At 45.0% G+C, this 24,540-nt stretch overlaps 1 protein-coding gene across 4 annotated transcripts in view; it reads left to right on the top strand.

Moving 5' to 3' along the window:
- Positions 1-24,540, top strand: part of FAM193A (family with sequence similarity 193 member A) — a 204,461-nt gene that overhangs the window by 113,715 nt on the left and 66,206 nt on the right. For 3 of the 4 annotated variants that reach the window (XM_017514331.2, XM_017514333.2, XM_017514332.2), the window contains exons 6-12: positions 1,635-1,759; positions 7,512-7,659; positions 17,738-17,815; positions 19,193-19,305; positions 19,442-19,684; positions 22,127-22,280; positions 22,389-22,568. In XM_017514331.2, the coding sequence (XP_017369820.1) occupies positions 1,635-1,759; positions 7,512-7,659; positions 17,738-17,815; positions 19,193-19,305; positions 19,442-19,684; positions 22,127-22,280; positions 22,389-22,568 (1,041 nt within the window). Of the gene's footprint in view, positions 1-1,634; positions 1,760-7,511; positions 7,660-15,044; positions 15,117-17,737; positions 17,816-19,192; positions 19,306-19,441; positions 19,685-22,126; positions 22,281-22,388; positions 22,569-24,540 lie in introns of all 4 variants that reach the window. The other variant, XM_017514334.2, reaches the window with a different exon arrangement.

The raw sequence follows: 24,540 nt of genomic DNA, 5'->3' as shown, positions 1-24,540 counted from the left end.
CCAGAGGTTTCCAAAGGAGGCCAGGCAAAGCCTCAGCTCTTCCAGGAGGCCTCTCCCTCAGCTGGTCACTAGCCTGGTCTGATCTGGATGCTGCATTTGCTCCTGTGTACTCTTTGTCTTGTAGCTAAATTGTAAGTCAGGTCACTACCTGCTCTTCTGTTCCCCAGTAACCCCTGGAGGGCAGGTGCCTACTGTAGCAGGAGGTAGTCTTTGTGTCCTCATACCTGGCACAGCACCTGGGCAGCATGGGTTTGGTACTTCACCTGCTTCATTAGTATGAGCACATTTGTGGGTTCCAGCCTGGGGCCGGGTATCAGTTACCTGTTCCTGGTCTCCTGCCGCATGCATTTTTCCTGTACTGAGTGTGCTTGCTCTGAGATACGCTTGGTGTGAAACAGGAGTGATGGCATTTCAATCTGAGAGGGACTGGTGAAAATACGATGAGGAAAAATATTGGAAATGTTAACAAAATGGAAGGGTTGAGGTTTTCTGCAGATGGCATAGATTCATTGGTGAATCTCTCAATCTTTGTGTTTCCAGGTGTGAAAACAGAGCTCTACCCAGCAGGGCTGGCACACGGTGGTCTAGCAGTATCACTGGTGTGCGCTCTCCAAATGTGCTTATAGGAGTTTACTTTCAAGAACAGAAGTTAATCATGATGATTTGTTCTCTCAGCCCACATACCAACTAGGGTTATCAGGTGACATAACAATGAAATCTTTGTGTCGTTCATTTGCTAAGGTCTCCATCAACTCAACTTGGCTATATTGTAAACAGGAGCAGACCTCTAAACCCAGTCCCTGTGAGTGACCCGACTCAGGAGACGTGGAGTAGCCAAGCATGATGAAGTGCAGTTTCCAGAGCTGGCGATTATTGAAGTCAGGAACATTCACCCAAAGATGTAACGTGATCTGAACACAAGTAGTGTCGGTGTAGTTCACAGAGGGAAGCATGGATTCACACACGCATGGTTGTAGCAAGACTTATTAAATGTGAACATTGCATTTAGGAAAGGTAATAATGGCGTCAACCCCAGTGATCTTGTGTTGGGGGCTTACTGTACATCTCTGTTGACATGCCTCTGTGATGACTGGACGCTTCTAGGTTTTCATGGTATTGTCAAAGTAATTGATGAGTTTGGCTACATTTATTAGGAAGACAAAAGACCTTACCTCTAATAGGGTATTGTGAGCGGAGAAATTGTGTGTATTAATTAGAATGGAAGCTTTCTCCAAATAGGTAAGAAAATTATTGTCCTTTGGCATTGAGGGACTTGATGTATCTAAACTGTTTGAAGTGTAAGGGTTTTCTTGACATTTAAAAAGCATAATTGTGAGAAATTACTCTCAAACATGCGCAGTTACTACTTTGCGTGCACACCTGCCACCCCTGTTTTTGTGTCCCTTCTAAACTTGCCATTTTAGAAGGGAAGTTCGGTGAAACCATGTCCTTGTAGTCAGAGTTCTGATTCACTGCGTGCCTTGGGACATACAGGGAGAAGGCTCGGGGCCTGTGGAAAGGAATGTGGGCATGGCGGGAGGAGCAGGGTAGAGGGGAAGGAATCCCTCTGGGAACTTTCAAGTGTTTAGCAATCACTGAATCTTCTGTTTATCTTTTTTTTTTTCTTTAACTAGGAAAATGAACACTTGAAAAAGTTCCAGGTGACGTGGGAACTGCATAATAAACACCTGTTTGAAAATCTGGTCTTTTCGGAGCCACTTCTTCAGAGCAACTTGCCTGCATTGGTGTCACAGATCAGGTATCTGGCCTTAACCCGTGTGTGTCTTTGTGGTGTGACAGCACAGTCTTTTCTCCTGACTAGTGTGCATGTAGCTGAGTGCAACCGAGTGTGAAAGTTCTTGCAGGAAAAAATCACAGGGCTTAGAGAAAAAGATAGTTTGGGCCAAAAGCTCAAAACCCAAGAAGTAATACAATTAAACTTTTAAATGGTAAGTCAACATAAATGCCTCTAAGATTTGATACCACAAATTCCTTATAAATACAGAAAAGCTACAGTAAACAGTGCTTTTCCTTGACAAGACCCATTCTTGACGGGCAGCCATAGTATGGTTCATGCTATGACTCTTGGACATGCAGGGGACGTGGAGGAGGGAAGAGACCTGGGTCTGAGGGTGACTGAGGCCCCCTGGACACAGCTTGGTGTCTTTTCCATGCCTTCCCGTGCTGCTTGAGGCCCCGTTGCTTTGTCTTCTGGTGTAGTGCATCCATGTGGCTCCTTCATGCTTGGGAGGCTGGCTGGCTTCTATGCTTTCACTGAGAAAGGGGTACAGAGTGCAGCAGTGACTCATGGGGTATTGGCTTGGGGTCAGAGTGAGAAGGTTTAGGTTGGGCCTGTATTTGCCCTGTTGGTACCATGTTCAGTTGGGAGTATGTTCCTCCGGATGTGATGTTGCTCAGCAGATCGGAGTTCCATGCACTTGAGTCATGCATGAGCTGTCACAGGTCTGCAGTTTGGTGATTTTGTTCTATTTACTACATGTGAGCACATTTCCATAATACAGACCCATTGTGACAGCAGCCATCTACATTTGACCACATTAAAATATACTTAGGAACCGGGTGCGGTGGCTTACACCTGTAATTCCAGCACTTAGGGAGGCCTAGGCATGGATCACCTGTGATCAGGCATTCGGGACCAGTCCGGCCAACATGGTAAAACCCCCGTTTCTACTAAAAGTATAAAAATTATCCAGGTGTGGTGGTGCACACCTGTGATCCCGGCTACTCAGGAGGCTGAGGCAGAATTGCTTGAACCCAGGAGGCGAAGGTTGGCCTGGGTGATAGAGTGAGATGCTATCACAGGAAAAAAAAATCATTAGGTTCACAGAGCCAGGGAATAGATTATTGTTCTGTTGACTACACCAGTTACTGCTTGCTTTTTTTTTTTTTTTTTTTTTTGAGATGGAGTCTTGCTCTGTTTCTCAGGCTGGAGTGCAGTGGCACAATCTTAGTTCACTGTAATCCCAGCCCTTTGGGAGGCTGAGGCAGGCGAATCACGAGGTCAAGAGTTTATGACCATCCTGGCCAACATGGTGAAACCCTGTCTCTACTAAAAAATACAAAACTTCCATCTCCTGGGCTCAAGCAATTCTTCTAAGCCTCCCGAGTAACTAGAATTGGGATTATAGGTGTGCACCGCTGTGCCTAGCTAATTTTTGTATTTTTAGAAGAGGCAGGGTTTTACCATGTTGTCCATGCTGGTCTCAAACTCAAGTGTCTACCTGCCTCTACCTCCCAAAGTGCTGGTATTACAGACGTCAGCCACCATGCCCAGGCTCCTATTTTTCTCTTAAAATCCGTAGGTTGACCCAGTCTTTGTTTCCTGTATTTCCAAATTTTATTTGAGGGATCCTGACCACCTTCACTTCACAACTTTACCTCTAGAGAAAGCAGTTAGGTCAAAGAGAATTGAGGACAAAGAGATCACAAGCTACACGTGGTGGCTTTTACACCTCTAGTCCCAGCAACTTGGGAGGTTGAGACAGGAGGATTGCTTAAACCTAAGAGCTGGAGACCAGACTGGGTAACAGCAAGAACCCATCTCTTCAAACAAACAAACAAACAAACAAACAGAACAGGGTGTTATGGGGGGTGTGGCCAGCTGGCAGGTGGGTTGCAGATACTTCCAGTCTTCCCTGTGCCCCAGCCTGCTTCTCAGCCATTCCTTCCCTTCTGTGGCCACCGTGTCAAGATTGGAAAGTCCTTACTATAACCCTTGCAGAAGAAAAGGCTTCGGAAGAGAATTCACAGTGGTGAATCTGGAACGTGGAGCAGGCTTTGTCCCTGTTTATGATTCTTCAAAAGCACTTTTCATGAGAAGGCATGCATCTTGGGAGAGGATTTCTAAAAACATGATTCCAGGGTATCTATCTTTAAAAAAAAATTTACTGGTAAGCCAGTGAGTTTGGTATGCCTGTCCGACTGTGGGTGGGTGACTGAAACCTGAAGTGTATCATAAAACTCCCATTTTTTTCTGTGTCCTAGTTCTCGATTTTCCGCTTGCTCATTGGGTGTAATGGTCAGACTGCAACCATGAGCCATGCCTCCAGTGTGGATGCTGGGGCTCACACTGCAGCCTCAACTTCTCACTTCTGAGACCCAGGGGCAGTTGAGGGAGAAGGATAAACACAGACAGGGACGGAGTGAGGCCAGCCAGCGCGTTCCCGGAGCACCACGGATGATGCCAGGACACGCCATGCCTTTGTGCTCTGCAGCCGACTCACTTGTCAGCATGAGACTGATTCGCCATAATTCAGATTTGCATTGCTAGTGTGCAGATACACATTTAACAATTCATAAAAATTTTGCTACTGATGGCCAGGCGCAGTGGTTCACACCTGTAATCCCAGCACTTTGGGAAGCTGAGGCGGACGAATCACGAGGTCAAGAGATCATGACCATCCTGGCCAACATGGTGAATCCCCGTCTCTACTAAAAAATACAAAATTAGCTGGACATAGTGGCACGTGCCTGTAGTCCCTGCTACTCTGGAAGCTGAGGGAGGAGAATTGCTTGAACTCGGGAGGCAGAGTTTGCAGTGAGCCGAGATCGCGCCACTGCACTCCAGCCTGGCGCCTGGCAGCAGAGCAAGACTGTCTCAAATAAATAAATTAAATCATAAGAATTTTTGCTACTGATTACATACAGACACTGTCTACAGCATCTGCATCATATGAAACACATATTGTACCATTTACCTACTTAAAATGTACAACTCAATGGCTTTTGGTATATTACATTTTTTAAAAATTATTGTAAAATGTGTATAACATAAAGCTAACCATTTTAACTATTTGAAGTGTATATTTCAATACCATTAATTATATTTATAGTATTTATAACCATTACCGCCATGTACTTTAAAATTTTTTCCTCACCCAAAACAGAAACTCTGCCCATTAAATAGTAACTCTCCATTGCTCCCTTCTATTTTTCCCCTATAGCCTTTGAAAGTCTGTAATTGGCAGGTTCCTTCCCCCAACTCCCGATCCCTTTTTGTCTTAAAATGTATCTGTTAAAGAACTGGGCCATCTCTCCTGGGGGTGCCTTGGTTTGGGTCCTGCGTGGGTGTGTTTACAGAGTAGTCTAGCCACCTCCATCCTCTGTCATGCTTGAGAATTGGTGGTGGGATCTGAAGGCTCTGGACGGCTCTGCTCAGATCCCCTGGCCGGCCGGTCGGGGGGGCGTAGGGGTGTTTCTATCGGGGCGGATCCCTCAGATCCCCTGGCCTGTCAGTGGTGGGGGGTGTGTTTCTATGCTTCTATCGGGGTGGATCCCTCAGAACCCCTGGCTGGTCAGCGGGGGGTGTTTCTGTCTGGAGCGGATCCCTCAGGCCTGCTTCTGTTAGTTGTGGGTGTCAGTAGCTCAATGTGGGTTTCACTTTAAATATATGTTAATTAGGCTTATAAAACTTACCCAAACCAATGTTATTTCATTCTCCTTGTCAGTAATGTTTCACATACACATTATTGGTAACATTACAGTGAGCCTATTTCCATGGTGCTGTCTTATATTGCAAGCTCAATATTTAGACAGAAACCTGTTTGCTGAGCCATTGATTTAATTCAACCCTGTGGATATTCCCTGTGACTCTTTGATCCTAGCATAGCTTTGCTTGTGGGGAAGCCCTGTGCCTGCAGATTGCTTTCCAGTTACACCACCAAAGATACCCACGCACCCCTCCCCCACCTCTTTTGCTCTCCCTTGGCTCAGAGTAATCTGAATTCTATAACTTGGAAGAGATAAGTTCCTGCTTCTGGGAGGAGTGGGACAAGGAACACATGACAGGGTGTAATGTTGTGTCCCAGTTTTCTAGGTGGAGCGAGGAGGGGCAGGTAGGAATTGGGTAGAAATTGGATTCTGTGCAAGAATGGAAACCAGTCACGGAAAAGCAAGGCTGGCAGAGGAGAAATGGGAGAAAAATGACTTCACGGGCTGCACTGTGGCAGAACCCCAGTGCCGCTGGAATCTCAAGTCCGTGTCTGGAGGAGTTTTGTCTCCTTAGAAGAACTGCTTTGATGTTTTGAAGTGGCCTCAGTCCTGTGTGTCAGAACTGTTTCCTTCCTTTTGCCTGGCTTCCCTAAATGACTGCCCAGTTACACCTAACCTCTGCTGCTTCCCCTGGAGAGACTGCAGTAGGTGAGCGCACAGATGGTGTCAGTAGCCGAGACTTCCAGGCACGATTTACCTGAGGGTGGAGATGGGGGAGAAGAGGGAGTCATTCCTGCCCATTTCACCTGTGAAAAGATCCCAGTTTTAACATAGCTTTACTGTTTATCATAAAATTATTAGATTGTCATTAAAAAATAATTCTGAAAACATAGAAAATCATGAACAAAGTTAGGTTTTATAAATAATTTTCTATTTCTTACACATTTTTTGCCTATGTCCACTACAAATATTTTTAACATGCTGTAGTCATATCTTTAGTTAACCATGGGCATAGCTCCATTTCAAAATACATACATGTATATATACATGAGTGTGTGTATATGTGTGAATGGGTGGACGTAATTATAAAAGTGGTAACAAGCATCTAGTTATCTAGTACTGATTCTTCTAGATGTGCCATGATACATTTGGGTGGCCTCTAGTGTTTTATATAAACAATGCTGATCCCTAACCCTGCACAGAATCTTTGTGCTCTTGATATATTATAAATGTTGTATTTGATTCTAAGCCATCTTTGTCAAGATGTCTTTATTCCACTTACTTTGGCTCACACTGATAGATTTAGGTATTAGGAACATGATTTTTTTCTGGTAATAATCTACATGTGTCTCCACACCTCGCTTCATCCTCCTCCCGACCCTAGCCCCCAACCTTCTGTCTCCCAAGGGCTGTCGTGCTTACAGTCTCTTTTAAGAAATTTAGATATTTTTCTCACTGTCCACCTGCATGTGTGTCTTCTGTTTCCCATTTATGTTCTCATTTTCCATTGTGCCATCTTTCTTAATAGAATATAATATAGTAGACAGAAAACTATTCTATTTCTTAAATAAATCAAATTTTGGTCTGCTTGATTTGAAAACCAGATCTAAATTTTATATCTCATTAAATGTTTTGTTTTCTCTGAGCCAGTTGTATAAATAATGATAAACCAAATATGAGACTGCAAAAATACCTTTGCAGTCTCATATTTGTTTTATTATTTTTAATTTCCATTTTTATCTGTTTTAGTTTTTTAAGTTTTTCATTTGCAACTCCGTATTTGGTAAACTGAATTATTAAGCCATAGTCATTAGAGATGTGTTGTTTAGTGCTCATTTTTTTCTTAGAAGCTGTTGTTTCCTTGAGCATCTCCTTTTTACCAGTCTGTCCCGGTGCCTTGCATGGGGAATCTGTCAGTCCCAAACAGCGCCCTGCTGTGGTGCAGAGTGGCACCCTGTTTCCATGTTAGGAGGTGAGATGACAAAACAGGATGGTAGCAGCAAGAAGCACGTTTCTGCCTTTGGGTTGTTTCCTTTGTTACAAGGCCTTCTGTCTCCTAGGCTAGGAACCACCACACACGACACCTGCAGTGAGGACACATACAGCACCTTGCTGCAGAGGTACCAGCGCTCTGAGGAGGAGCTGCGCAGAGTCGCTGAGGAGTGGCTGGAGTGCCAGAAGAGGATCGATGCCTATGTGGATGAGCAGGTGAGTGCTGCCCGGGACCACCACACCCTGCGCACACCCTTGGATGGCCCTGTGGAAGGCAGCATCAAGACACTAGCTTCGTCCTGAGCTGCAGGCCGGGAATGCACAACTGAGGGCTGGAGGCACATGTGGGTAGCCCCTGTGTGTCAGTTGCTGGTTTTCCAGAAGGGATGGGAAACCCGTTGGCGTCACAGATGGCTTGGCCCTGCTGTGCCTGAGGTGTGGTGGCAGCAGTTGGTCAATTTCACCTTGCCCTGGGCACACCTGCTATCACACCCACGGACTGTCACCCAGACTCTGCACCCCAGGTAGGAGGTTTCTAAGTTTAGGAGCCATTTACTGAGCACTCTCCTGTTGAGAGCTCGTTATCTGTCTGTCCCAGTCTAGAAGGGAGTGCAGACACATATACAGGTGGCAGGTGGCTCACAAGGTAGAAGACAGAAGAGGAAGGGCACCTGCTGGAAGTGGATCTGAAGGGAGGGCGCTCAGGCAGCCCAAGTCTCTCAGATAGAGCAGTGTTTTGAGATGGCATCCTCTCCTTCCCACCCCTGGCCTGCTGCTCTCCTAAAGCAGGGTTGGGCCAGGAAGGTATTGGGAGCAGCCCTTGTTTAAGATGACAGTGCTGTGAGCAGCGGTAAAGGAGGGATGACTGAGTTCTTTCTGTGTTGCGCTTTTGAGACTGTCTATAGGAAAATGGAACCTGGGCTCTGGCCTGAGGTGTGTGCTGGTCCCATGTCTGCCCTGGCATGGTGAGTGCCACGTGGATGCCAGCTGTGTCTCCTTGTCAATGTTCCTTGTCAGTGCTGTGAGGGACTGGGGAGAAGGAAGGGACTGGCATGTGCTCAACTGCCTCCGTGGACTGTGTCATTGAATTCACAGTGCAGACCGTGTTTTCTGTTGTAGTTCTCTGCTGCAGCCACAGGGACTGGAGCTACAAATGGTCTGTTGTTTGGAATTTCGTGGGATTTCTCTTACTCCATTCTTCTGGGTTCTCGGCCTCCCAAAGTCCTGGGATTACATTTGTGAGCCCCTGTGCCCTGCCTGCTGGTTTTTATTTTTTGAACCTTCATCAGCTTCAGTGGAATAAGTTCCAACTTCATCACATGCGGAATTCTGTACCGTTGAGCTTGTCTTTGGGCAGGTGGCCCTGAGACTCTCCCATGACTCTGTCTGCACCTCTTCCTTGACTGTGTACGCACAGCACGTCAGGGTGAGGCGGGGGCCTTGGAGGTCACTTTGGTCCTGGAAGACTTCCTCTGTGTCCTGGGCCCCATGGTGGGGCTTGAGAGAGCAGTTGCTGTTTTGTGTTTTCTTCAAAGTGGCTGTGTTCCTAATTCAAGATTATGTCTGTTGTTGCAACCAGAGACTTACTCTCCAGCTGTGGCTTGTCACTAATCAATGACTCTTTGTTCTGGGCTGCTGTGAGGGCAGGGCCTGGATGCCAGGTGGGCAGGGCAGAGCCTCCCACTGCAGCATCACCTCAGCAGCCTTCATCTCATGAGCCCGTGAACATCCAGGGGGCTGCAGCTGTGCCATGTGGGGGCAGCCCAGCAGAGGGTGCTGAAAGCTTCATTCCCTTCTGCCATCTGTGGGTGCTCCAACCCATTTTCAGAAGTTTGCTGTTGTGGTAGAGGGAGCAGGAATTGGGGGAAGCTAGGATAGTGGGCATTAACCTGCTCCAGGAAGTGGGCATCATCAGCATAGGCTTTTCGGGGCTGTGGCCATGCAGGAGGGCCAGTAGTGTGTTCAGGTCACCACTCCCTGGGGGTGTTCTTGACTTGGGTCCCAGGGAGAACTCTGCATGGCAGTTAACACCAGAATGCAGTCCTGAATTTGCCCCATGAGTCTTTTCCCTCCCTGGTCTTAGTTTCCCACCTGCAAAATGAGAGAATTCCATTAGGTGATGTTTGAGTTTTAAACGAACTTTTAATTCCAAATAAGTTTTTTGTGTGTTATTTTTAAAAAGCAAAACTGGCCAGGTACAGTGGCTCACACCCGTAATTCCAGCACTTTGGGAGGCTAAGGTGGGAGGATCACTTGAGCCTAGGAGTTTGAGACCAGCCTGGGCAACATAGTGAGACCATGTCTCTACAAAAAATGTAAAAATTCACTGGCTTGGTGGCATGTGCTTGTGGTCCTAGCTGTTCCAGAGACTGAAGGGGGAGGATCACTTGAGACCAAGAGTTTGAGGCTGCAGTGAGCTATGATGGTGCCACTGCACTCCAGTCTGGGTGACAGGATGAGATCCTATCTGGAAAAGAAAAAAAAAAAAAACAGGGCAGGCACGGTGGCTCACACCTGTATTCCCAGCACTTTGGGAGGCCAAGGCAGGTGGATTACTTGAGCCCAGCAGTTTGGGACCAGCCTGGACAGCACAGACAGACCTTCTCTACAAAAATCAACCCGTCATGGTAGTGTGCGCTTGGGGTTTCAGCTACTCGGGAGGCCGAGGTGGGAGGATCGCTTGAGCCTGGGAGATTGAAGCTGTGGTGAGCTATGATCATGCCACTGCATTCCAGCCTGGGAAGTAGAGTGAGACCCTATCTCAAAAAAAGAAAAAAATATGTAGGCATAGCGAAGTAAATAGTCCCTGTGTTGGTATTGCACTGTGGGCGGCTGGTTACTGGGTGCCCTATACAGCAGGGGCTCCCAGCCCTCAGGCCATAGACCAGTACTAGTCCATGGCCTGTTAGGCTCCAGGCTGCACAACAGGAGGTGAGTGACCGTTGAGCAAGTGTTGCTTCCTCTGTATTCATAGCCACTCCACATTGCTTGCATTACCGCCTGAGCTCCACCTGCTGTCAGATAGGCAGACACATTAGATCCTCATAGAAGCACGAACCCTGTTGTGAACTGGGTGTGCAAGGGATCTAGGTTGTACACCCCTCATGCGAATCTAATACATGATTTGTCACTGTCTCCCGTCACCCCCAGATGGGACCGTCTAGTTGAAGGAAAGCTCAGGGCTTCCACTGATGATGCATTGTGGTGAGTTATAGAATTATTTCATTCTGTATTACAGTGTAATAATAATAGAAGTAAAGTGCACAATAAATGTTACGAGCTTGAATCATCCCGAAACCGTCCCCTTGCCTCACCCGGTCTTTGGAAAAATTGTCTTCCATGAAAACTGGTCCGTAGTGCCAAAAAGCCTACGGACCTTCGCTCTAGAACACACCCCATGACACCTAAGCAGGGTGGTTTATTGAGAGTTCAGAGGGAGGGGAGAAGCTGCGAGATCTCAGGTCACCAATAGACACTGAACAGGAAAGACCTTGGGAAGGAAAAATAAAAGACGAGAGGCCAGCTTCTCTACCTGGCTCACTCTTGTCACTGGGGCTCAAGGGAATGAAGCTGATGAGCTGCTTCAGCCTCACAGAGGAGCGAGGTGTGAGAAGCCAGAATCATCCTGGCTGGGAAGCAGAGACAGGAGCTCAGGGCTCTGAAGCCCAGGGAAGGGCTGCTGCGCAGGGCAGGGTTTCAAGTCTCCCAAAGAGGCTGCTTGAAGGAAGCACATAAAAGGGTCCTTAATCTAAGAGCGTCTCTGTTGACGACATAGTGTCATCTACCGAGTCTCCTTCTTGCCAGCATGAGCTGCAGGCAAGTTGAATTGCATTAGGTCATTGAAACCCCCTATGTGCATAGAACCCCACCTGCCTTTACCAAGGGCCTCATAAAAAGGTACCCCAAGCACTTTCTGAGTATGCATGGATAGCTGCCCACAGCACACTCTAATGGCTGTAATGCTGTGTGCTGTCGGCCCAGAGAACACTGTCTCAGGGCCCTCCTCCACAGTCTTGTTAGTGTTTGTAGCAGTAACAGACATGCAGATGGAGAAGCTGAGTGTTGGTAAATCCACTGGAGGGTGGCATCAGACCTGGAAGGGTGTGTATCAGTCCGTTTTCACACTGCTATGAGGAACTACCTGAAGTAGGGTGTGGTGGCCTTACGCCTGTAATCCCAGCACTTTGGGAGGCTGAGGCAGGCGGATCATCTGAGGTCAGGAGTTGGAGACCAGCCTGCCCAACATGCAGAAACCCCATCTCTACTAAAAAAAAAAAAAAAAAAAAAAAAAAAACTGCATGATTCTGGGTAATTTATAAAGAATAGAGGTTTAATTGACTCACAGTTCTGCATGGCTGGGGAGGCCTTAGGAAACTTATAATGATGAGAAGAGAAGAAGAGTCAAGACACGTCTTACATGGTGGCAGGAGAGAGAGAGCATGAGGGGAAATGCTACACTTTTAAGCCATTGTATCTTGTGAGAACTCACTATCACGACAATAGCATGGGAAAAATCTGCCCCCATGATCCCATCACCTCCCACAAAGTTCCTCCCTGACATGTAGTGATTACAGTTTGACATGAGATTTGGGTGGGGATAGGACCGAACCATATTAGTGTGACAGGTTAATGTCACAGGGCAGACATGTGAAAGGTCCTGTAATTACAGTGGTGGCAGCCGTGCACTGTCTGTCCTCAGGCAGCTCTGACCAGGCTGGTCCCCACCAGGCAGGGAAGCATAATGGACTTCAGGTGGCTGGCCTGAGTGGTCAAGAAGTGACCATTGTGAAGCAAACATTCAGCTTGTCCCAGGCAGCCCCAGGGAGCAGAGACTGGACCCCATGTAGATGTATGTGATCAGAAAGAGTCCTTTGCAAGGGCTGTTTAAAGGGAGAGTGGGCTGTAGGAGTTGAGTTCCCTATGATAGAGAATGTGGAAAAGAGTTGGAGAGGTGTTGGACTAGGGACACATCTGTTCCTGGCAGGGGCTGGCGGCCTCTGTGCCTGGTACTCAGTTTCCCAGGATTTGCAGAGTACCCTTCAGGGGAGGCACTTGTCTGTAAGCCTGAGTGCAAACTAGCCTGGCCTGTCAGCAAAGGTGAGTTGGTGTATCAGTGGTTCCTGTCTTGGTGTTGAACAGGAGAGGCTGGCCTGTTGCAGAGAAGCTTTGAGTGTGGAAGCTTTGCTGAATGGAACTTTCACCTTGCTTTCTCCTGCATTTGGTGTTTTCCTTCTGTAGGATTGATGCTGTTCATTTGATTTATCCCTGGTGTATTCATCCATTCTTGCACTGCTATAAAGAAATACTTGAGACTGGATAATTTATAAAGAAAAGCAGTTTAATTGGCTCACGGTTCTGTGGCTGTACAGGAAGCATGGCTAGGGAGGCCTGAGGAAACTTACAGTCATGGTGGAAGGTGAAGGGGAAGCTGGCACATCTTACATGGCTGGAGTAGGAAGAAGTGGGGTGGGGAGTTGCTACACACTTTTTTTAAACAACCAGATCTCATGAGAACTCACTATCACAGGAACAGCACCAGTGAGGAAATCTGCTCTCATGTTCTGATCACCTCCCACCAGGCCCCACCTCCAACATTGAGGATTACAATTTGACATGAGATTTGGGTAGGGACACAGATCTAAACCATATCACCTGGCTTTCCCATCATGTATCAATATAAGCTTCTGTGGTTGTGAATAACTTATAGCCTTCAGGTGACTTCAGAAAAATAGTACAGTTAGTGATAACTTAGGAGAAGAGATGGAAGAGAAGGAAGATGAACCCTTACCAAGTGCTGTGCCATCCCCAGTGTGGCTAGAGCCTCACTACTGCTGCCTGTTGTTACCACATCTGTAGATGACAGGAGGCTTCCGAGGGCCTCAGCCAGGCAGGCCAGTTGGGGTTTAGGTCAGCGGTGTCCTACGTAGTATAACATCCTGCTCCTAGGAGCCTGGGGTGCTGTCCTTTGTTACACATGTGATGGAAATAGCAGATAAAGTTCTAGTTTCAGAGATTGATTTCTCAAATTGAACTGTAACTAAACACAAAAATGCCTCTTAGGGAAATTCCTTTGGGAATAGTAATTTCTTGATGTATATGTTTCTTGAAGTTAAACAATTATTTTGAAATATATATGGTATTATTGCTGTTCCAGGGAAAATGGTATATATGTAAAAATAACAATATACATGTTCTCTCTAGGGAGAAAAAATAGTCTCACTTAAAAAGTAAAGCTCAAATTGAATTTCTTTAAAATTGCATGTTACATCATTTTTACAAAGAGAAAAAACCAGCCTCTTCACTAAAGCAATGAGAAGATGCATTCTTATTTTCACTCTCTTGTGAAGAAACCATGAGAAACAATGTCCCACTAATAACAATTTAGGGAAATTGAGCCACTTTAGTAACATCCAGAGAATAATAGTCATTCCGGAATCATATGCGTGGGTGGGAGGTTGTGGGGAGCTGAAAACAACAGAAATTTATGCTTATAATTCTGGGGGCCACAGGTTCAGAATTAGTATGTCAGCAGGGCTGTGTTCCCCCGAAGGCTTTGGGGGTGGCTGCGGTGGCCCCTGGTGCTCCTTGGTTTTTGGCCACTCCACTCTCCAATGGAGCCATTTTAATTTAAAACCTTTGAATGAACATTGGTTGTTTCTAATCAATACCACTTTAGAAATTTTATACTGATTGAAGGTTTTAAAATGTTGAATACATGTAAAATAATTGAATCTCTCTTCACACACTTATAAGTATGTATGTATGCGGCAAGAGAGCTAGTAGGTTTTTTGTTTGTTTGAGATGGGCTCTTACTCTCACCTAGGCAGTGGCATCATGTCAGCTCACTGCAGCCTCCTCCTGCTGGGCTCAAGCAGCCCTCCCACCTCAGCCTCCAGAGTAATTGGGAACACAGCACACAGCACCATGCCTGGCTAATTTTTTATTTTTCGTAGAGACAAGTTTTCACCATGTTGCCCAGGCTAGATCTTTGAAATCAATTATTTTTATGTTTGCTTTCTAAAATTCATTCTTTCTTTGTTGTTTGACACATACATAAGCCTGCAGGTACCCAAATTTGTTCTCCCCCTAAAAATTTACCCAGAAGCTATGAGGAGAGAGTCAAGGAAGAGGTTTTTATTGATGTTATTTATCAAACAACTCTTGAGCTCTACACTAAGATTTTATAGTAACTGCAGACATATACAATGAAAAGGGAGAATTGACATCAGTATTGAATCTTCCCATCCAAGAATATGGTATGTCACTCTTTTTCAACTTTTTTTTTTAAATATATGTTTTATTATGGTTTTATAGTTTGTAAATCTTGCCCCATTTTATGCTTCCACAGTGTGTAGTTTGAGGGGCATGCTGTGACTGGCATCTTGAGTGGGGAATGTGTCTTCTAAAGCATTCTTGCTGGGAACTGGGAAAGTGGAGGTGCCCTGTGACCAGTCATCTCACCAGATGGCAGCATGAACTCTTGTAGTTCTTGAGTTGAGTCTTGAATCAAGGAGTCTAGGAAATCACGACAATTTCTACAAATAATGATAGGTTTATCTCATCTTTTCCAGCATTTGTCCCCTTTTTTTGGCTTCCACTAGGACCTTCAGACCAGTGTGAATAAGAGCATTGATACTGGCACCCTTGTCCAGTCCTGGCTTCGAGGGGCTGCTGTGAGTGTTTCACCATGAAGTTTGATGCTTGCCATACAGACTTTTGATACTTGCTAGCAAATTAAAGAAGTTTACTTTTATTTCTAGTTTATTTAGGCTATCATGTAAAAAATAAAACAGGAAGATGTCAAATTTGATGGTATGATTTTTCTTATATCAATTGCTATATGAATTAAGAGTTTAGGTTGCATAATTTTGAGACATTCTTGCATTCCTGGGATGAAACCTTAGTAGATCATGATATGTCATTCTTTATTATTAAATTTAATTAGCTGATATTTGATGTAGGATGTGTGTGTGTGCCTGTGTATTAGGATATGTATATAAAATTATTTTTAGAGACAGGGTTTCACACTGCTGCCCAGGCTGGAGTGCAATGACAAGATATTAGTTCTCTGCAGTCTCAAACTCCTGGACTCAAGCTGTCCTCCCGCTTCAGCCTCCTGAGTAGCTGGGACCATGGTGTTGGCTCGGTGCAGTGGCTCACTTCTGTAATCCCAGCACAGGTGGGATTTGGAGGCCAAAGCAGAAGGATTGCTTGAGCCGAGGAGTTTGAGACCAACCTGGGCAACATAGAGAGACCCGATCTCTACAAGAAAAAAATATTAGCCACGTGTGGTGGTGTGTGCCTGTGGTTCTAGCTACTTGGGAGGCTGAGGTGGGAGGATCACTTAGGCCTAGAAGGTTGAGGCTGCATAGTAAGTCGTGATCATACCATTGTAGTCCAGCCTAGGTGAGCCTGTCTCAAAGATAATTTTATTTACAAAAAAAATGTTTTTGTAAGGGTGGGTGTCTCTTGCCTTATTACCCAGGCTATTCTCAAACTCCTGGCCATAAGTAATCTTCCCACCTTGTCCTCCCAAAGTGCTGGGAATACAGGTGTGAGCCACTGCGTCCAGCCAGGACTTTGATATCTATAATCTGAGGTATAATTGAGTTGTCTTGATCTTTGAGGTCTTAACTTGTTTTTTATAAAAGTTGTACTAGCTTCATAGAATGAACTGAGAAACTTTATGTGTTTTTTTAAATTTTTCAGGAATACTGTAAATTTTCTGTCCCATGAAGGATAGAACCTACCATAAAACTTTGGGGCCTAATTCATTTTTACAGGGAATAACAAAAACTATAGATCTTGTGTATCTTTTCATTTTATATGACATTTATTAGTCTATGTCAGGTTTCCTTCTACATTGAGTCAGTTTTACAAATGGAATTTGGCTCAGGAAGTTATCCACATCATTTAGATAACGGGCTGTAAGCTCACACCTGCAAGGATAGGGAACGTCATGGAAATGGATGACATGGAGTATAGCGGCCCCAGAGTTCCTCTGGTGCTCATGGCCATCACCACCCTCACCTTAGAAAGTGTCCTCAGTTGGGAGAGGCCCTGGGGGAGTGTGGAGCATGGGTAGTGAAGGCCCCACCTGTGTGTGCGTGCGTGTGTTCTCCTGTTCTCCGTTAGGGGCAGTCCCCACTTGGCTCCAGCAGTCTTCACAGGGCCACCAGAGCTACCGAGTTGTCAAGAGAAGCCAGAAATATAGATTATTAGATGAAATCTCAAAAATTTTAAAAAAGAGGCATTGTGCAGGTCTGACAAAATAGCCCATGAGCCCATTATTTGCAACTCTTTTTTAGAATACCTTAAAGCATCAACTTATAAAGATACTTTGTCTCACAATTTTAAAACAATCTTCTGGCCAGGTGCAGTGGCTCATGCTTGAAATCCCAGCACTTTGGGAGGCAAGGCAGGTGGATCACTTGAGGCCGGGAGTTCGAGACCAGCCTAGCCAACATGGTGAACCCGGTCTCTACTGAAAATACAAAAATGAGCTGGGGCATGGTGTTGGGTGCCTGTAATCCCAGCTACTCGGGAGACAGAGGCACGAGAATCACTTGAATCGAGGAGGCAGAGGTTGCAGTGAGCCGAGATTATGCCGCTGCACTCGAGCCTAGGTGATGGAGCGAGACTCCTCAAAAAAAAAAAAAAAAACACACATTCTCCATACATATCCTTATCCTTTCTCAAACCTGATGTTTTTTTGTTACCCTTTCCCACCACTTGTTCAGCCATGGCAGAAGTTTAGAGATCCAATTTTTGGTTTTATTAATCACATTTGCTTCACTGTTTTCTCAATAAGTCCTCTTTTTGCCTTTAATTCATTCCTTCTTCATCAGTTTTGTTTGCTTTGCTTCTTTAAGTCTCACATGCCTGTTAATAGCTCTTCCTTTCCTGTAGGCTGAGATCTCTGTGTGGCAGGACTGAGCTGCCGCCATCTTGCTTATTTCTAACACATTCAGGGCACATAATGAGCATTCAGCAAATAGTGAACGTTCATCCACTGTATTGACAGATTTAGCCAGAATATCTTAATTTCTCTTTTTAATGTCCGCTCATCTTCGTCATGTGAGAAAAGTACTTGTGATGACTTTGAGTAAAAATACCTATTAACAGGGAAACACCTGTTAACATATTTGTAGTATTCTATCTTTATTGTTTGCAGATGATGTTTCTCATATATATCTCATTTTAAGAAAATCTCCTCTTGAAGATGTCTTGTGTAATTGTCGCAGGTATTAAGATTTTTGTTTCTTCTTCTTTTTTTTTTTCATCCCCTTACCAGATGACAATGAAAACCAAACAGCGCATGTTAACAGAAGACTGGGAGCTTTTTAAACAAAGACGATTCATTGAAGAACAGGTAAGCTTGTCAGTAAGAGAGCAATTAAAGGAAATAGAAATTTGTCCTGACAGAGCGAATAATTTCTTTACCCGTTGATGTGCTCTGTTAGAACAGCATTGGAGGATGACATTGGCACCTTCTGCCAGTGTTAAAAACTGCTCAAGACGGTGTTTTTATTTTCAAGATAAACTAATTTTGTTCATCTATTTCCTTATCTTTCAAATACTCCTCAAGAAAAACACATGTGTATTGGGTGGTCTCTATCCCACAGAAGCCCTGGGTATTTTACAAATGATATTGCCCTGAGCCCCCATGGTCCTCTGTGAGACAGGTGGTGCCAGCTGCAGTTTACATACGAGGGAGCGTAATGGGGTGGGGTTAAGGATGTCGCCTGATGTCCCAGTGCTGGGATGGGGGCCCAGCTTCCCTAGACAAAGCACTCACACTTTCAGACAGCACCAGGTGCCATGCCTTCAATGTGGCAGCTAGCAGATCTGGACTTTCCCTTCCTCATCTTCCTGGTGTTGCCTCCTCCAGGCAGGCTTGTGCTCCACCTTTGCCGGTACTATGTGGCAGAGCTCGCTGATGATGTCCTGTATCTGGTCTTGGGCCCTTGGCTTCATCTGGAAACTCGGCTTCCCCTGAGCTCCCATCCACATGCCACACCAACTCTCTTCCTGTTCTCTGACAATTCTCTCCATCTCCTTTACGAACTCCACTTTGTTGGCCTTTCTGTAAATAATGGTGGTTCCCTTGCCTTGACCCCATGCCTATCTCCACATTTGCATGCCCTTGGTCTCCTCTGGGCACCACAGGTATACAGGTGGCACCAGTGTTGGGCATGCTCCCCTCCTCCCTTTCCCCATTCTGCATGTGTCCTGTCCTTTTGAGTGGGCCTTCCAGCTGCCACCTGTCCCATTGCCAGAGTGGGACCAGAGTTCCTTAGTCTTTGAAATGCAGTTGTTCACCTTGTCTATTGGAAGTGGTGGCACCATTCCCTCAATAGCTTCCAGGCCCTACTCCTTGCCCTCCATGTGCCAGTCTCCATTCCTACAGCTCTGTTCCCAGTACCTTGCAAGTACCAAAAACGTGGCAGACAGGGTAAAGGCCGGGCCTCTGCAGCAGCCCTGCCTTCCAGGTGTCTGCTTCGAGGGCACCCAGCAGTATGTTTGTGGAAGACAGAAGCGTTTAGGGGTTCCTGGTAACTGAACCCTGTGCAATTCAGTCGCCACTTGCTGCCAACTCCAGGTCTGCTTCCCCTGTGTTCCTGGTCCTGTCCCACTGAGAAAGCAGTGCCCAGGAACATGACACATGTTAGCAGAATTACTGAAAAATAATGAGCTATGTCTCCGGGGAGGGTCTTAACAAAATTAAAGCATTTAAAATTTCCTCTAGTTAACCAGTAAGAAAGCAGTTACTGGTGAAAACAACTTCACGGACACCATGAGGCACATGTTGTCGTCCCGTCTGAGCATGCCTGACTGCCCCAACTGCAACTACAGGAGAAGGTAAGCCTGGGTGCTTGTGTTAGTGTGTCCGGCCCACAAGACCTTCACTGGGCTCCGCAGAGGCCCAGAACCTTGGAGAGCATGGTCTAGCCTTCTGCATTGGCCGGCTTGGTAACTGTCCTTAATTCCTGATCAGATGTGCTTGTGATGACTGCAGCCTCTCACACATCCTCACTTGTGGTATCATGGACCCCCCTGTCACTGACGACATCCACATTCACCAGCTCCCACTGCAAGTGGATCCTGCTCCTGACTACCTTGCTGAGAGGAGCCCGCCCAGCGTGTCGTCTGCAAGCTCAGGGTCGGGCTCTAGCTCTCCCATCACGATTCAGCAGCATCCCCGGCTCATCCTCACAGAGAGTGGCTCGGCACCAACTTTGTAAGTGTGACTTTGTGATAAAGTTTCAGAAATTTAAGTCTTCCAGTAATGAGAAACACGTAAAATAACGTCCACGGAAGTCAGAAAGTCATTACTGTGCTTTTCATGCAGAGAACCCGGAGGTTTTTAAAGCAGCTTTGAAACATGAAATCAATAAACCCAAACTTTTAACATTGATTACCTGATAAAGTATGGTAAATTAATAAAGGCCAGTAAAGAAAAAACATGTTGGTGTGTAGAGAAGTGTCTCTAATTCCGGCCTCATATCTCCTCCTTCTCCTGAAGGGTGACCAGTCCGCTGTCCATCCTGCCTCATTATCAGCCCGGCACTCATGCTTGTTTCATATCTTGCTAAGAACTCAGGTGATTGCTTTAGCAAGCCGCTGAGAGTTTCTGTTTTCCATGTTTCCCCATGATTAGAAGTACGTTTGGTATTAGCAAGGTGGCTGTGCAGCTGTCACCAGTTCATGTTGTAGTTGGCTGGTCCCAGATTTCTGCAGAAAGACCCCGTCATTTGGGCAGGCTTCACATGCTAATCTCCGAAAGGGTTGCACATGAATGTATGTAGTTGCTAAAGTCAGCTTAGGTTTAGTTTATATGTATCGTAGAGCACACAGGCACCATGTTCTCTATGGAGGTGCCCAGTGGGAGAGATTGTCGCTCCTGACCTTGGCCGTGCAGTGTTCCTTGGATTTCTCTGACCAACTGACTTGTGTTCATTCCCTCCATCTGGATTTCTCGTGGTGACTGATGTTCAGTCTTTCCATTTTCAGTTTGAGCTTGTTCTCAGACAAAATAATCCTGGAAGGACTGGTGTAAACTCACCCACTCTCTTCATACAAAGATTGCAGGCTGCTGTTTATTGCCTTAGAAACACTGTGTTCTCTCTAGAGCACAAGAAAGAATGTTAGACATTTTTGCAGCTGGTGTTATCCAACTTCTTACTGAAACATAGAAATTAAACATAAAGAGTCTAATGAAAATTTAAGATAGAAAATTTCATCCCTGTTCATTTGTCACAGCTGCTAATGCCAGTTAGGGGCTCTTGTGCCACATTTGGTAGTGGAAGAAATTGGCCATGAGAGCCTTTCTCCTTGGACTGGGACTGCCTACATCACTGCTTATGGGGAGCCCAGGTTCTTGGGGCATCTGGACCTTCAGCAACTTGTGGTCAATGTCTTCTAAATGTAAACTATGATTTGAAAATCTCCAGTGTCATCTTTTCATTAGTATTTCTTGGTGCCTTTTCTAAGTTGGTTAGAAAGAACAATGCAGTGGTAGTCACTAGACTGCAGTGCTTCCTGGATCTTATGGGTTGGATCTTTATGAGGTATGAAACTACGGATGGCGAAGCCTCCTGCCATCAGATGGCTGAGTTGCTTCATTAGAACCTCAGTTTCCTCATCTGTAAATTGTGCCAGTGATCATCCTCAGGAGTAGGTGTGAGCGTTGGCCCAGACAGTGCCTCAGGTGCAGTTGGCCTACAGGAAACCCTAGCACTCTGCACCTTGTTGGTGCTGTTTGTACTTTTCTCTGGTGAGCTCCAGCCTCTAGCATATTAATTTTAATGTGTTGAAAAGACACCTGAATTTGGTAGTCCTGGACACTCTTCGTTTATTCTAGGACATGAGATCACAACGAGTTCCTAGGGTTTTGCCTTCTGGAGGTTGCTCTGCGCCCAGGCTGAAGATGGACTCAGTGGCATGTTTTGTGGACCTTGGAGCACCCTGTTTGCCCTGGGTTTGAACTCTGTGCCAGCTCTTTTAATGCATCAGAAGGTTATACATCCTAAGTGGTCTCTGTAGGCTGAAGCCTTGAAGTCTGTTTAGAATTAGTTTCAGTTCGTTTTTCATTCGCCTGTTGCTTAGATATCTTGCTAAAACTGATACTTAGTTATGACCATGAGTGACCAGGCCATGACTGGCCTTAAAGCCAAAAAAAAAAAAAAAAAATTAGTCTTTTGTTATGTTAAATGCCTTTAAAGTTTTGTTCACCTGGCTATTTTGAAAATTTGGTGTTTAAAAAAGCAAACACTAAACACCTAAGCATGGCCGTGAAGGATGCGGTATGGACATGGCTTAATTTTTTTAGAAATTGTGTTGGCTTGAAAGTAGCAGAGAGACTAGTTTTATACCAGTGTCCTTCAGGTCCAATGGCAATGTTATATCAATCAGTCTGCTTAAATTTTTGTGGTTTCCTTAATATTTTTACTTTGGGAGCTTTTTAAAAAAATTCTTCCAAATGGCACAGATGTTAATCATCTAGGCATTTTTCTCATGTTCAGGTTACTAAGAAATATTAGTAGGATGAATGATACTTAACTAATACTCTTTGTGAATGAAAGCAGTGATCTGTCCAGGACATGTCTGTGCTTAGTGGGTCGTTTACTTACTGTCTGTCTCTATTGAATGACCTCACAGTGACCAGCTCTGCTTATGTCAGTTGTAGTGATGATGAAGATGTTGCACCATTGTCAGCCAAATTTGCTGATATTTATCCATTGAGTAATTATGATGATACCGAGGTCGTGGCCAACATGAATGGGATCCACAGCGAATTGAATGGTGGCGGGGAAAACATGGCCCTGAAGGATGAGGTATGGACATGACTTCTTCGTAGCAACAGTAATGACATAAAATGGTGGTCTGACATTTTGTATTACTCTGTTTTGAAAAGTACAAATTACAAAAGATTGTCTTTAAAGTCTCCTCAGATAAGCAGTACCAGTAGTAGTTCCTCAGAAGCTGAGGATGAAGAAGCAGACGGCGAGAGTAGTGGGGAGCCCCCAGGGGCCCCAAAGGAAGATGTAGTGTTGGGAAGCAGGAACCCCAGGACAGAGGAGAGCAAAGTGGACAGTCCACCTCCGTCCTACCCAACACAGCAGGTAGGACTTTGTTTTCTGTTTTGCCACGGACCTCTTTTTCTGTCTATATTTTTTATAAACATGAGCATTATTGAATACAGAATTATTCTGTTTCCCATAATTTCTGAAAGTTAGAACTGAAGAGAATCAAGGCATACTTAAAATCTTCATTTGAATCTTGTTTTTCTTGCTCAAATCTGTAATTATCAATCTTGATTTTGCAACATCCCACGGCAGCCCTATGGAGGCTTTTTTTGTTTGTATAGAGGCAGAGAGAGTTGTTTTTAAAATTAAAATAGTGGAATATTAAAATTTCAGGAAAGGTTAGTTTTTCCTGTTCATTGTCTGTTTTTCTGTTAATCAAAGGTGATGGTACCTATTAGCCTTTTTTCTCAGAATTTCATACAGAGATGCTTAAGAAGCAGTTTTTGGCCGGGCACGGTGGCTCACGCTTATAATTCCAGCACTTTGGGAGGCCAGGGTGGGTGGATCACTTGAGGCCAGGAATCCAAGACCAGCCTGGCCAACATTGCAAAACCCTATCTCTACTAAAAATATAAAAATGAGCTGGGTGTGATGGCAGGCACCTGTAATCCCAGCTACTCGGGAGGCTGAGGCAGGAGAATTAATTGCTTGAACCCAGGAGGGTAGAGGTCGCAGTGAGCTGAGATCACACCACTGTACTTCAGCCTGCATGACAGAGCGAGACTGTCTCTAATAATAATAATAATAATAATAATAAGCAGTTTTTAAACGAAAGAACAAATGAAGGTCAAGGTGTTTGGCTAATTTATTTTATTAGATAATATAAATGTAACATTCAAATGATAAAATTGATGTTGAAAGGTCTGTGTGGGAAATCTGACCACATCTCCTTCTCCGTGTGCCCTTATCAAGGATCTGTGTACCCGCAGTCCCTAGTGCTAATAGATTATCAGTTTTATTTACTGTGTAAACACAAGTATTCTTTTCCTTTCTTAGGAAAAAGGCTATATACTATTGTGCATACTGTTCTGTACCTTGCTTTTCACTTAGCAATATATCCTGACAGCCTTTATCTGTCTGTAGAGTGTATTTCCCTACTTTATTCTGCTAGCCTCATTATATTCCATTATGTGGACATACTGTGGTTTCATTTTGCTTTGCTTTTCAGCCCTAAGTTGATAGCACTTATGTTGTTTCTCCCAGAAGAGGGTGGTGTCACAGTTTTGATTTCTGCTGATATGATAGATATAAAAAAATAAATGACTTGTGATATTTTCTGATGGTCTGTGGCATGTCAGGTTTTTTTTTTTTTTGAGATGGAGTTTCCACTCTTGTTGCCCAGGCTAGAGTGCAGTGGCGCGATCTCGGCTCACTGTGACCTCCGCCTCCCTGGTTCAAGCTATTGTCCTGCCTCAGCCTTCTGAGTAGCTAGGATTATAGGAATGTGCCACCACACCTGGCTAGTTTTGTATTTTTTTTCTTTTTAGTAGAGACGGAGTTTCTCCATGTTGATCAGGCTGGTCTCAAACTCTGGACCTCAGGTGATCTGCCTGCCTCAGCCTCCCAAAGTGCTGGGATTACAGGCGTGAGCCACCGCACCCAGCCAACATGTCAGTTTTTTTATGGTGTCTTTTGAAAAACAAAAGTTTTAGTTTTGATAAATTATTTTTTATCAGTTTTTTTTCTATGCATAATGTTTTTAATATCCAGGAAAACTTTGCCTAACACAAAACTATTTTCTTTTAGAAGATTTATAATTTTTTTTTTTTTTTGAGACAGAGTGTCACTCATGTTACCCAGGCTGGAGTGCAATGGCACGATCTCGGCTCACCGCAACCTCCGCCTCCTGGATTCAGGCAATTCTCCTGCCTCAGCCTCCTGAGTAGCTGGGATTACAGGCATGCACCACTATGCCCAGCTAATTTTTTGCATTTTTAGTAGAGACGGGGTTTCACCATGTTGACCAGGATGGTCTCGATCTCTTGACCTCGTGATCCACCCGCCTCGG

This window comes from Cebus imitator, unplaced genomic scaffold, assembly GCF_001604975.1.
Source record: "Cebus imitator isolate Cc_AM_T3 unplaced genomic scaffold, Cebus_imitator-1.0 Scaffold522, whole genome shotgun sequence".
In the NCBI taxonomy this organism is placed as follows: domain Eukaryota; kingdom Metazoa; phylum Chordata; class Mammalia; order Primates; family Cebidae; genus Cebus; species Cebus imitator.
This window is presented reverse-complemented; position numbering and strand designations above follow the sequence as displayed.